At 57.4% G+C, this 14,074-nt stretch overlaps 1 protein-coding gene across 1 annotated transcript; it reads left to right on the top strand.

Annotated features, from left to right (window-relative positions):
* The first annotated feature begins 2,414 nt into the window (after positions 1-2,414).
* LOC128901516 (zinc finger protein 883-like) lies at positions 2,415-11,813 on the top strand. The gene is made up of 2 exons (XM_054183582.1): positions 2,415-2,494; positions 9,109-11,813. Exon 2 carries the CDS (start codon positions 9,117-9,119, stop codon positions 10,782-10,784), a length of 1,668 nt encoding a protein of 555 aa, XP_054039557.1. The 5' UTR covers positions 2,415-2,494; positions 9,109-9,116; the 3' UTR covers positions 10,785-11,813.
* Positions 11,814-14,074: the final 2,261 nt, after the last annotated feature.

The following is a 14,074-nucleotide window of genomic DNA, read 5'->3' as shown; positions in this document are numbered from 1 at the left end:
AAGCTTCGGAGGGACTCTGGATCAGGGAGGGGAGCCATGGGATGAGGGGGAAGGGTTTTACACTGAAAGAGGGGAGATTTAGGTGAGATCTTGTGAAGAAATTGTTTGCTGTGAGGGTGGTGAGCCCCTGGCCCAGGTTGCCCAGAGAAGCTGTGGCTGCCCCATCCCTGGAGGGGTTCAAGGCCAGGTTGGATGGGGCTTGGAGCAACCCGGTCTGGTGGGAGGTGTCCCTGCCCAGGGCAGGGGGTGGCACTGGATGGTCCTTAAGGTCCATTCCAACCTAAACCATTCCATGATTATATTGTCTGTGTTACTGGTTTATCTGGCATTCTCTCACATTGTCACTTCGGGAGGTGGAGGCAGGGTTGGGCAGTAGGAACATCTCAAGAGCTTCCCCGTGGTGGACCCCAACCAGTTTGGTTACCAGGGTGGTGGCCCAACAACAGGAACTCTCGGGGCCCGGGGCTGGATGAGCAGGGCCATGTACCTCCTGAGGGTGGTGAGACACAGGCCCAGGCTGCCCAGCGAGGTGGGACATGCCCCAGCCTGGGAACATTCCTGCAGTGGCCCTGCATTGCACACGGGTGTCCCCACATGCACGCATGTGTCCTCACACCCACCTGTGCTCCAGGCATGTCTCTGCATTGCACACACGTGTTCCCACATGCACACGTTTGTTCCCACGTGCACACACGTGCTCCAGGCATGTCCCTCCATCGCACACGCATGCCCCCCCCCCCACATGTTCCCATGCCTACTCACATGCTCCAGGTACATCCCTGCATTGCACATGCGTGTCCCTACATGCACACGCATAACCCCATGTGGACACATATGGCCCAGGCATGTCCCTGCATTGCACACACATGTCCCCATATGCACATGTGTGTTCCTACACATACAGGTGTCCCCACACATACAGGTGTCCCCATAAATGGTCCAGGCATGTTCCTGCATTGCATACGTGTCCCCACACACGCACACGCGTGTCCTGACACCCACACACACGCTCCAGGCACATCCCTGCATTGCACATGTGTGTCCCCATCCGTACATACGCATCCCCACACGCACACACACGCTCCATGCACATCTCTGCATTGCACACGTGTCCCCACACCTGTACTGCAGGCACGTCCCTGCCATGCACACACATATCCCATCCTCCAGGTACCTCCTTGCATTGCACATGCGTGTCCCCACACCCACACGTGTGTCCCTATGCCCACACAGGTGCTCCTGGCACATCCCTGCATTGGACTTGTGTCCCCACATCCACATGTGTGTCCCCACACCCACCCACGCATGTACTCCAGGCACGTCCCTGCATCACACACATGTGTCCCTACACGCACACGTGTGTCCCCATGCCCATACACATGCTTCTGGTGTGTCCCCACATCCACATGCGTGTCCCTGCACCCAGACATATACTCCAGGCATGTCCCCGCATTGCATGTGCGTGTCTACACGTGCACACACCTGTCCCCATGCCCACACATGTGCTGCAGGAGTGTCTCTGTCATGCACACGTGTGTCCTCATGCCCACCCATGTGCTCCAGGCACGCCCCTGCATTGCATACACGTGTTCCCACATGCAGACGCATGTCCCCATGCCCACCCATGTGCTCCAGACACGTCCCTGCCACACATACATGTGTCCCCCTCACGCACACACATGTCCCAACTCCCAAAGACATGCTCCAGGCATGTCTCTGCCATGCACACCTGTGTCCCCACGCGCACACAATGTCCCCACATGCACACACATGCGTCAGCCACATCCCCGCTGTACGCACACGTGTCCCCCTGCCCCTACATGTGCTCGAGCCATATCCCTGCATTGGACGTGTGCCCCCACATGCACACACACGCTCCAGGCATGTCCGTGCACTTCCTACGTGTGTCCCCACACACCCACACACGTGCTCCAGGTGGATCCCTGCACTGCACACACGCGTTCCCACATGCACAGGCACGTTCCCATGCGCACACAGGTGCTCCAGGCACCTCCCTGCCTTGCACACGCGTGTCGCCACATGCACACGTGTGTCACCATGCCCACACACGTGCTTCTGGTGTGTCCCCACATGCCCACACGTGCTCCACGCACGCCCACGCACCGCACGCACGTGTTCCCACGCCCACACACGTGCTCCAGGCACGTCCCCGTGCCGTGCGCACACGTGTCCCCCCACGCGCACACGCGTGCTCCCACGCCCAAGCCCGACCCCATTCACACGGCCGGCTCCCCCCGCGCATGCGCACACCGCCCCCCCCGCGCCCCTCCCCGCGCATGCCCCGCCCGCCGACGCTCGGCTCCGCGCCCCGCGCATGCGCGCTCCTCCACCTCACCCCCCCCCTCCCTCCCCGCCCCCGGAAGTGGCGTCACGGCGCAGCGCGCGAGCGCGGCCGGAAGCGGCGCCGGGGGAGGCGCTGGGCCGCGGCACCGGCCGGGCCGAGCGGCGGCGGGGCCCGACCCCACCGGGCCCGGTGAGCCCGGGGGGGGCTGGGCTGGCGGCGGCACCACCGGGGGAAGCGGGGAACCGGCCGTGGCATCCACCGCGGGGAGCGGGCGGGCTGGGAGGATCCACCGCCATACTGGGCCGGGGTCTGGCGGGGCTTGAGGAGCGGGGTTGTGGTACCGAGGCGGGGGGGGTTAGCGAGGAGGGTCTGGTTGATACTGGGGGGGACTGGGGTGTGGTAAGAGAGGGCTGGTTGTAATGGCAGGGGGGAGAGGATGAGACGGGAGGGTCCGTGTTCATACTGGGAGGGGACTGGGACGTCCTGGGGGCGTCTGGGTGTAATGGTGGGGGGGAGGGCAGTGAGATGAGAGGGTCTGGTTGATGCTAGGGGGGACTGGGGCATATTGGGAATTTGTGGTTGTAGTGGACGTGTTGGAGCACAGAGAGATGAGGGGGTCTGGTGGATACTGGAAAGACTGGGAGGTGCTGGGAGGGGCCTGGTTTTAATGTGGTGGGGGAGAGGATGAGATGGGAGGGCCCGTGTTGATACTTGGAGGGGGTTGGCGCATGCTGAGGGCGTCTGGTTGTACTGGTAGTGGGTGGGCAGTGAGATAAGAGCCTCTGGTTTATACTGGGGGGCACGGGTTTGCTGGGAGGATGTGGTTTTAATGGGAAGAGGGAGGGCAGTGCGATGAGGGTCTGGTTGAGACTGGGGTGTCTGATTGGAATGGGGGAAGGGGATGAGATGAGGCGTTCTGGTTGGTACTGGGAAGACTGGGAGCTGCTGGAGGGTGTGCCTGTAATGGGGATGGGGGAGAGTGGCGAGATGAGAGGGTCTGGGTGATACTGGGGGGACTGGGACGTGATGCGAGGGTGTGCTTGTATTGGTGGTGATGGAGCACAGAGATGAGGGGATCTGGTCGATACTGGGATTGGGGAATACTGGGGGGTCTGGTTGTAACGGCAGTGAGGGATGAGATGGGAGAGTCAGGTTGATACTGGGAAGACTGGGACATGCTGGCAGGGGGCTGTTTGTAATGGAGTGGGGGAGAGGATGAGATGGGAGGGCCCGTGTTGATACTGGGAGGGGACTGGGGCACACTGGGAGGTTGCAGTTGTAGTGGAGGTGCTGAAACACAGAGAGATGAGAGAGTCTGGTTGATAGTGAGAGGGACTGGGGTGTGCTGGGGGGAGGCTGGTTGTACCGGGAGCGGGGGATGAGATGAGAGGGTCTGGTTGATACAGGGAAGACTGGGACACGCTGGGAGCAGACTGGTTGTAATGGTAGTGTTGTCCCAAAGCGGGGTCGTTTAACCGGTGTGCAGACGCCAATATACGCACAGAGAAGAGGTATTCATTTATTGAATTTCTGCAGAGATGGGTGCTAGGCGGGAATCCGCACAGCTGGCATGCCGGCCTGCAAACTCTTAGGAATATTTACATGGTTCAAAACGCAGAAATACACAGCCTTAATTATAATTATTGGTTAGTACCTTATCTTAAGAAATTCTGTTGGCTAGTACAGTCTCTCGCTTTCATTTAAAGTTACAAGGTCCTTTAATTGATGTGTGCATGCTCCAGCACGGGGGAGGCGGGGCAGGAGCCCAGTCTCCAGTTGAGTTGGTGGTCGCGATCTCCCAGTTATTGCAAATTTTTTTTGACTTTATGTCTTATCCAGCAGCTGGCTGGTTTTCAGCCGGTTTTGGTGCCTCCTGTGGTGGGATGTTCCTTATTATCAGCCTTCTGTTCTTCTTCAAGGATATACTCATTAGCAAGGCATTTATTGTTTATACCAAGTGTCTGCTTTCACAGGGCCTTGTGACCTTTTTACAGCTCTTTATTCTTACTTAATGAGAGATTCTACCTTCTAAAATATATTTTACCTTTTTAAAAGTACATTCTGCCTTCTTGAAGTACATCAGTAACGGGGAGAGGATGAGATGTGAGGGCCCATGTTGATACTGGGAAGTGATTGGGGCACACTGGGGGCATCTGGTGGGAGGGCAGTGAGATGAGAGGGTCTGGTTGATACTGGGGGGGACGGCGATATGCTGGGGTGATCTGGTTGTCATGGCAGGGCGGAGGGCAGTGAGATGAGAGGGTCTGGTTGATACTGGGGGGACTGGGGCATACTGGGGAGTTGTGGTGGTAATGGAGATGTTGGAGCGCAGAAAGATGAGGAGGTCTGGTTGATACGGGGAGAGACTGGCGTGTGCTGGGGGCTCTGGTTGTAGTGGGAGTGGGGATGAGATGAGAGAGTCTGGTTGATACTGGGAGGAACTTGTGTCCAGTTCTGGGCACCTCAATATGAGAGAGATCTCGAGGTGCTGGAGCGAGCACAGAGGAGGGCAACGAAGCTGGTGAAGGGCCTGGAGAATAAATCTTATGAGAAGCGATGGAAGGAGCTGGGACTGTTTAGTTTGAGGAAGAGGAGGCTGAGGGGAGACCTCATCACTCTCTGCAACTACTTGAAAGGACATTGTAGAGAGGTTGGTGCTGGTCTCTTCTCACAGGTAATTAGCGATAGACCAAGAGGGAATGGGTTCAAGCTGCAGCAGGGGAGGTTTAGGCTGGACATTAGGAAAAAATTCTTCCCAGAAAGAGTGGTCAGACACTGGAATAGGCTGCCCAGGGAGGTGGTGGAGTCACCATCCCTAATGTGTTTAAGACTCGTTTAGATGTGGTGTTAGGGGATATGGTGTAGGGGAGAACTTTGTAGAGTGGAGTTGATGGTTGGACTCGATGATCCCAAGGGTCTTTTCCAACCTAAATGATTCTATGATTCTCTGACCAGGGTGTGCTGGGAGAGTCTGGTTGTAACAGCAAGAGTGGTGGACTGTGAGATGAGAGAGTCTAGTTATACTGGTGAGGATTGGGACATACTGGGTCGGATCTGGTTGTAATGGGGATTGGGAATGAGATGAGAGAGTCTGGTTTCTGCTGGGGCATACCGGGAGGTTCAGGTTGTAATGCATTTTGGGAGGGGGTGGATGGATGGATGGATGGATGGAAGTGTCTGGGTGATACCAGAGGAGACTGGGACGTGCTGGGAGGGCTTGTGGTGTTCTTAGGGGGATGATATTGGGATATGCAGGGAGGATCTTTGTTGATTCTGGGGGAAAACTGGGCCATGCTGGGAGTAACTGGGGTGTTCTGGGGTGTGGAAAAGGCGTGAAGGATCAGACTGGGGGGCCATCCTGGTCATCCCACAGGTACTGGGGATGTTGGGGGTATCACTGACACTGCTGGGGGTGACAAAAATCATGTATTTTTGGCCCAGAAGCTGCAGTTGGAGCCTTTGCTGCTGCTGTCAATTCCTCCATCGCTGCCTCTTTGCTCCCACCCCAGCCCCATCCCTTCACTGAAATTAGTCTTTTTCCTTTCCCAACATATTTTCTCAATTTTATTTAGAGCCTGCGGGCAGCAATTCCGTGGCAGCTATGCTCGATACCCCCAGCTCTTGCTCCGCAGGTAGGACCAGGCACCACATGACTCTCTCCGAAATGGCAACTCGCTGTCACCCCATCTTCACCAAAGCCCTTTTCAGCAGGGTTTGGCTCTGCTGCGGCGCTGCCCGCCTGGGGGATACCTCTCCTGCTGCGTTTTAGGAGCACGTAAGCTTTCTTGGGACACTCCTAGTCACCTGTCTCAGGCTGAATCCCCCAAATCTTCTCTGCTTTGGCACATAGAAGCTCTAATCTGGCAGATGCTTGCTGCTTTTTTCCCCCAGATATGTCGCCTTGCCACCCTTGTGCTTTTCTTGCTTCATCCCTTTCTGTTCCTCTGGCTCACGAGGTCTGTGGGCACTGCCTGTACACTTGGACCCCTTCCCCAACAGCAGAGCCCTCCAAAACCCCGTGGTTTCAATGAAACAGGCTCCATCCTGGCCCTCAGTAAGTCCGGTGTCTGGCTCCACTTCTCTCATGTTTAACATCACCCTGCCCTTGAGGGACTTCCACGTAGCCGTGCCCAGTGCTGTGGCAGGTAGGGAAACCCTGAAACCCCCTGGTCACTTCACTGTGGCCATCACACAGCACCAGAAAACACCGAATTTATCATCCTGCGCAATTTCACCGTGCTGAGTCAGCCAGGATGTGCTGGATGTCTGGTTGGCAGCAAAGGCAGCCCTAATAACTGGCTTTTTCGGAGTCAGGGAAGCATGTTTCCAATGAAAGGCCCGGCACGGGGTTCTTCACCTGTGCGAGTCTCCTCCTTTGTGTGCCCCATGAGCTATGCCCCGCTGTGTCCATGTCCCGCTCCGAGCCCAGTCTGTGCCATTCCTTTCCACTCATGCTGGCAATTCCCTCTTTTAAAGCCAGGATTTGAGAGCAGGGGGACCCGAGATGGCAGCTTCGTTCTCCCCTCCGCTTTGGGAGGCTTTCTGATCCCCCCACCGAGTGTCAGCCTGATGTCTCAACCCAAAGGGAAGGGCTCTGCAGTCTCCGGGTGAGAGTCCTGGCCAAGAAATGGTCCAAATCCATCCCAGAAAGGCTGGCGTGCCCTGGAGAGTGTAGTGCTGAGCCCTCTTCTCTGGGTCCAGTGCTACTCGTGCAGTAAAGACTAAGGGCCGAGCGTCTTGTGAGTGCCCACCTCAGCAGGTGGCAAAAATGTTCATCTCAGTTTGGCTAAGTAATGAGTTCTGCTGGTTTGGGGTTTTTTAATTGGTTTTCCTTACTTCTAACCCTCTTTTATTTGACTTGCTGTCCCCTTCACCCATTTCTGTTCATAATATATTTGACCGTCACCTTCATCTGCCTTTTCAACGTGGGATTCCTCGGTGTTGCTTTTTCAACGCGTCCCATCCCGGTGCTCCTGCAACCCTTTGGGTTGACGGTACTCACTCTGTGCCAGCGAGACGAAATCACACCTGGAAACCCTCTTGCTTTGTCTGTGAATTTCCTTCTCTCCACCTTGAGACCTGTCTGGGAGTGGGAGATGTGGGCAAGGAGCCGCATTTCTTGGAGCACCTTTTACTTGTTAAGCTTTAATGGGATCGAAGTGGTGATTAATAACATTAAGCTCATTCACTTGTCGCTCACCCCCTTGCCTTCCCTTGCAGTTGCCTGGTTGAAGCTCCATCCCCAGCGGGCTCCCACATCCCCAGTGGGCTCCCCCTGGTATCAGGGTGCTGGAAGCGTTCGGAAAATCCCTCGGAAAGACCACATCATGTCATTGTCTGTCTGTAATCCCACAAACTCCTGTCTGTTCGTTCATAGCAGCCATCGAGCTATACCAAATTACAGCCCCCATTGCAGATGCCAGTGTGGGCCAGTGGCCTTGGGCAGAGGCGGTGATATCTTTGTGCCCAGAGTTTATCGGTTCTTGCGGATCCAACTGCTGGTCTCCAGCACTTATCAGTCATTGGGAGGCTTTGGCATGCTGCCTTCCCAACCCATATCATTATTCTCTTCTGCTTTTTGTTCTCTGGCAGCTGTTTCCTTGCTCACACCCCTGGGAGTCTCTTCTCAGGCACCTTTAGGGCAGTTTTTCATATGGCTTTGTGGCAGCTCCCTCGCCGTGTCAGGTCGGTGGTCGCGTTCTCTGTGCAACATGGTGCTTGGAGGCTCTTAAAGCATCTGCTGCGCCTGATGGCCCCTCCACCCCACTGCCTCTCACCAGGATGGCTCTAGACATGTGAGGCTAGACTGAACCACCTGAATTTAGCTGTTTGCGATGAAGAGCTCCTTGTTATACCTGGTTGCTCTTGGCTGTGCACCAGGCCCTTGTGGGGTCTGATTTCATGTGGGATTTCGGGAGACGAATCGTGCTTTAACCCTCTTTCCCTCCCTTGGCTAAACTGATCTGTGTGTGATATCCCAAATGGGAACAGCAAATCCAGCTCAGGGGATCTCCCAGGTGGATACCAGAGCCTGACATCTCTTGTCGAGCTGCGCCAGCACTGAACAGGCTCCGGAGGTATCAGTGGGCTTGGATGGAGCCTGGAAAAACACCGGCCCACGAGAGGAGCATTTGTTAAAAAGGTGACCTGAAAAACCGCCCCGATACGTTCTGGAGCTGAGTTGTGCTGTTGAATCCCCAGGAGCTGGGGGCTGAATCCCTTTGTGCGTCCACAGCCTGGACCCAAAGCAGGGCTGGCACCTCCTTGTCGCAGATGAGGGGTCACGTAGGTCACTGTGGAGACTGAGCACCCTCCAAGGAGCTTTTCAAAGCCCTGCCTGGAAGCTGCTGGCCAGCCGGTATGGCCCTTGACAGTGGGGACACGGTTGAGGCCGGTTCTTCAGCTGTTGCTACAACCAGTTAACCATGAGCAGGTCCTGCAAGGAAGTGAGTCGCTCTCTGCTATGAGTAGCTGCTGCTTTTGGGTGCTAGTAACAGGCTCATGGGTAAAAAGGCTTTTAAGTGCCAATCTGGGATGTTTCTCTGGCACCAGGTCTGCCTGTCACCTCAGTCCCTCAAAGGGGAAAGGGGTTCGTGACACCAGGTTTTACAAACTCTATGTAGTGCCTGTTTCGCTGCCTTCTCCCACTGCCTCCTTCACCATCCCTCCCTCTCTATGTATCTCTCTTTTTCTGACCTCCCTCTGCTGCCACCACCCACCTCTTCATCTTCACGCCCCTTCCCTCCTGGTCCTGCCCCTGGCCCGTCATCGCTCTCACGCTCTCTCCTTTCTCATTTTTGCAGGGGCTGCCATGGAAGGGCATCCAGGTCCTCCAGCCTGCGAGCCCCCGTTTTCACAGAGGCTCTCCCCGCTTTCTGAAGGAGATGGGCCTGAAGGTGAAGAAGAGCAGGAGGAGGACACAGCTGGGGTGAAACCAAGAGAAGAGCTGGGGGAAAGCTCCCCGGAGCGGCTGGGGCAAGCTTCTCCACGCCGCTTGGGACAGTACTGCCACGGGCAGAGCTCTCTCACTCTCCGGGGTGCAGGCAGGCTGTGCCAGAAGACTGGTGAGGATGAGGGGGCTTCCCCATGCCACCAGGCACCAGAGGAGCTGTGGCCATGCCGGCGGAAGCACCGTCTGTGCCTGAAGCCTGAGACAAGCCGTGTCCCTGCATCCCTGGGACAGCGGGAGAGCGCTGAAGAGCCGGGACCCTCCCGGGGGAAGAGGCTGCGGTTGATCTGGGGCCGGACAGGTGAATTCAGACAGAGGAAGATGGAGAATGGGCTGGAGGAGGTGCCACGGAGCAGTGAGGAAGAGGAGGAGGAGAGACGGTCTCGGTCCTGCTCCCCTGAGTTGCCTCTTTCCGACGATGCCCACCCCAAGCCGGACTTCGTACAGCTGATTGATGAGCGTGGCATCTACTCCACCGCCAAGCTGGTGCTGGGGAGCGCAGTGGGCGAGCTGGAGGAGGCGGCAGTGGGGCTGCCTGCCCACCCGAAGCGGGGAGCAAGCGGCGTCGGTGAGCTGGAGATCCGCGAGGTGATCGTGGACGAGAAGCCCTTCCAGTGCGGCGTCTGTGAGAAGGCCTTCAAGCGGGCCTGGGAGCTCTTCAGCCACGAGGTGGTGCACAACGAGGAGCGTCCCTTCCGCTGTGACCTCTGCCAGGCCTCCTTCAAGCGCCACTCGGACTTCAAAAGTCACCGGCTGGTCCACACGGAGGAACGACCCTTCCGCTGTGAGCTCTGCGGCAAGCGCTTCAAGCGCTCCTCCAACCTCCAAGAGCACCGGCGCATCCACAGTGGCGAGCGTCCCTTCCGCTGCCCCCGCTGTGCCAAGAGCTTCAAGACCCCCTACGAGCTCCAGCGCCACGCGCTTACCCACTGCGCCGAGAAGCCCTTCAAGTGTGCTGACTGCGGGAAGGACTTCCCCACCTCCAACGCCCTCCTCCTCCACCAGCGCCAGCACTGCGACGACAAACCCCACGTCTGCGGGGTCTGCGGGAAGAAGTTCACCTACGGGCACAGCCTCAAGGTGCACGAGCGGGTGCACACGGGTGACCGCCCCTTCATCTGCCCGCTCTGCGGCAAGGGCTTCAAGCAGTCCAACGCCCTCTCCTCCCACGAGCGGGTGCACACCGGCGAGCGCCCCTTCGTCTGCAAAACCTGCGGGAAGGCCTTCAAGCAGTCGTCCTACCTGGTGATCCACGAGCGGGCGCACACGGGGGAACGCCCTTACAAGTGCGAGGTGTGCGGGAAGGCCTTCGCCCGGCCATCCTTGCTCCTCCAGCACCACCGCGTGCACAGCCAGGAGCGGCCCTACAAGTGCAGCTTCTGCCACAAGTTCTTCAAGGACCTGGCCTACCTGGCCGTGCACGAGAAGGTGCACACGGGGGAGACCCCCTACAAGTGCAGTGTCTGTGACAAGGGCTTTGCTCACCCCTCCAACCTGCTGCAACACCAGCGCGTGCACCGCGACGGCTGAGCCCCGGCGTGGTCGGCGCAGCTCCAGTGTTGCCACGCCGCAGTGGCCATCAGCGCACTGCTGACAGGCAGCAGACGAGCCCCAGCCTGGGGGACCCCATATGTGTGCCCGAGGACCGGCGCAGACCCCCGCAGGATCAGCAGGACCCTCCCTGAGCCCATGGGGCTCCTGGCAGGCATGCCATGGCTCGTGGCACACTGCTGGTGGGCAGGCAGGAGCCCTCTTCTTTGTCCTCGTGCGGAGAGGAGGCCTGAGACCCGCTAAGTCATCCTGAGACCCCCTCCCCAGTCATCCCAGTGAGTGTGGCTCAGCCTGGGCTGGAGGCTCCCAGGGACTCGGGGTGCGCAGTTTCCTGCAGGAGGGGACAGACCTGCCTGGGTTTTGGGAGAGGGGTGTGGCAACGGTACGGGCAGTGGAAAGGATCACAGGGAAGAGTGAGCACCTCCCTTTACCCCTGAAGACTTTTGGGGTCCAAATATCCCGTCCATATCTCATGCTGCTGCTAATGACCTGGTTAATTGCCCCCTTTTTTTCTGCCCCAGGGCGCTAGCGGGACTGGTAGGGAGCAGAAGAAAGGGGGGGACACACTGTTGCCGTCCACTTTGGGAGCCTCAGCAAGTGACGCCCAGCGCTGTAAGTCCTCCAACCGCTCCTGGGACTTTCCAGGCAGGAACCTGGATGGGGTATGGGAAGCAAGACGCAACCAGTTCTCTGCATCCTCCTCCTCCTCCTCCACTCTTGCTTCCCAGAGCTACCCTGGTGCTGCCACTGGAGCCTGGATTTGTCCCTCCTTGCCTGATGGCTGCTGGGCGGAGGGTGGCACACGGACCTTTGCTCGCAAGGGTGAGACAGGAGCCTTGTCCTTGCCCGCTCCAGTGCCCTTGTGCCATCCCTCAGACTCCTGGAGAGGTCTCACCTCATCCCCACTTTTCGTATGGTCCCTGTAGCACTGGGAACAGGGCGGAGGGTGGGAGGTGTGTGCTCCTCAGTGCTCTGCGCACTAATTACAGGATGGTTATTTAACGATGACTCTGTCTCATTGCCTCCTCCAGCCCGTGACCATGTCTGGCTGGGTCTTGACATGGGCTTTTGCCCCTTGGTGGTCTCTCCTCCTTCCCACCCAGTACCTTCTCCCAGAGTCCTTCAGACGTGCGTGGGAGGTCACCTGGTGCATGTTGCTGGCAGATTTGGTAAGGAGAGACCCACCAAATCCTGGGTGTGAGGTGGATCTCACGTGGCACCACTGAGCCTGTACCTGGCAGAGGTTGGTTGCAAGATGGGCCAGTGAGATGGATTTGGGCTGGTGGATCCCCCTGCAAAGATGGTTGTGGGCTTCCTGGTTGTGATGGTCTCCCCTGTCCCACAGCTTCCTCCTGTTTCAGCCCTTGAGACACCACAGGGGAAGCTCTGGCCTCTTCCAAATACTGTTCCTGGCTGCAGATCATGAGGTTGTGATTTGATTTCAAGGTTGAGCTTGTTCCTGAATATCCTCTGTAGCCCAGCCGGTGGTGGATGCATCTCAATAGGTTCCCATCCTGGGATCTGTGGTGTCCATGTGTCTCCAGAGAATGGGGTTTGCGCCCGCAGCCCTGGGAACAGGCTGCCTGGGCTGGTGGTGGTGCTTCACCCTTCAAGGCTTGATGAGACTCCCAAGATGTCGTATTGGCCGTGAAGCACCTACGTGGTGTGTGTTGTAGTGGTGGGGGCCCCTTCACCCCAACCTCAGAGCAGAGGCAGCTCCCCTTAGGCCATATCCCACCCAAACTCACCCTCTCCTTTCACTCATGGTCCTGAGAAGAGGGGAAGATTCTCATAAAAAAGGAAAAAACTTGAGGATGGGATTTGGAGGACACCTGATGGTGCTGGTGGCAGGAGGTGGCTGCTTACGTAGGGTCATTTAGGTCACTCCAGGTCTCTTCCACATCACATTTTTGCCTCTGTGGGTGTCTCACCCATCCAAAGGCACCTCCAGAGGTGTATTTTGCCTTTGTAGGAGCAGCCCAACCAAGCACTGCAAATGATTGATGGAGATCTGGGGTTGCATTCAACTGCTGAGGCCTTCAGCTCCTCTTCCAGGAGAGCTTGCATCTCTCACAGTCCCTATGTCCTATGTGCCAGCTTCCCAGTGAGCACCTGGGTGATTGAGGGCATCTCAGGTGGCACTAGGTGGGTGGTAGCTAGACTCTCTGTGCTCTCATGGTTGGACAAGCCCCAGCCTTTGATCGTCATCATGCCCTGTGGGATCTCTTGGAGGGAGATTGGCCAAAGGGAGGTTTACCTTCATGATCCCTATTTCACCCTCTCTGCTGGAGGAAGTTATTTCAGGTTTCGCACTGCTTGGATGTCCTGCGGCCCCCCTGCCCCCTCTCAGCCCTGGCCAGGGGACTGATCTCATGCTGGCACTGCCCAGCTTTTCCAATCCATCTTCAGATGTTTGCTCCAGCACCTGGTGAGCTCCTGGGGTTTCTCTGGCAGGATCTAGGGGACAGCTTCACCTGGGGTGAGGAGCATGGAGGACTTTCAGTTTATTTCCAGATGTGGTGGACCCCAAGCTGCCCTGGCTCTGATTTTGCTCCTAATTTGGGGACAGTACTCTCCAGACCCTCTGAAGCATCACAGGAAAAAGGAGAAATGTGGGGAAACCTCTGGTTCTGTGCCTTTCCCAGTTTTGGGATGTCTTTCATTCCTGGGGAAGCTGGAGAGAGGACTGGGCACAATGTTTACTTGAATCTCTGGCAAGGGAGGCATTGACTGCCTTGGCAAAGGCCATCTCCTGCTGCTGGGACCTCTGCTTTTTGGATGTCCTGGCCCCCCCTCCCATCATCCTGGTGCTTTGGGGGCACAGCCCTCAGTTGGCAAGTCTGATGGGACCCTGAGGCGAGGCTGAGAGTGGGGTCCCTCTGCACTGGGGTGCTTTTAGGCATGGGGTGCCAGCAGAGAACTACAAGTACCAGGCAAGAGCACGTCTTGTACCCCATGAACCTCATCAGGGGCATTCCCTTGGGTGCCCAAGGGATTGTCGCAGGTTGGGGGCAGGGGGCAAGGGAAATGGGTCTGTGTGGCCACCCCAAAATGCATCCAGGGAGGACGGCTGAGTATTTGCGGTTGTGGGGTAACACGCTTTGCAGCTCTGGCACCTGGGATGGTCAAGAACTGGGGGTCTTGATTCCATCCAAGGTCTGGGAGAAGCTGTAGCAGAAAAGCACAAAAGCAGCTCCTGTCGTGTCCCCCCACAGCGCTCACACGCGTCATGCCAGGAGGGTTGGGGGTCTCCTTTTAATTCGTTTGCA

Source organism: Rissa tridactyla, chromosome 26, assembly GCF_028500815.1.
Source record: "Rissa tridactyla isolate bRisTri1 chromosome 26, bRisTri1.patW.cur.20221130, whole genome shotgun sequence".
Classification (NCBI taxonomy): Eukaryota; Metazoa; Chordata; class Aves; order Charadriiformes; family Laridae; genus Rissa; species Rissa tridactyla.
The sequence above is the reverse complement of the archived record's forward strand: the minus strand, read 5'-3'. Positions and strand labels throughout refer to the sequence as shown.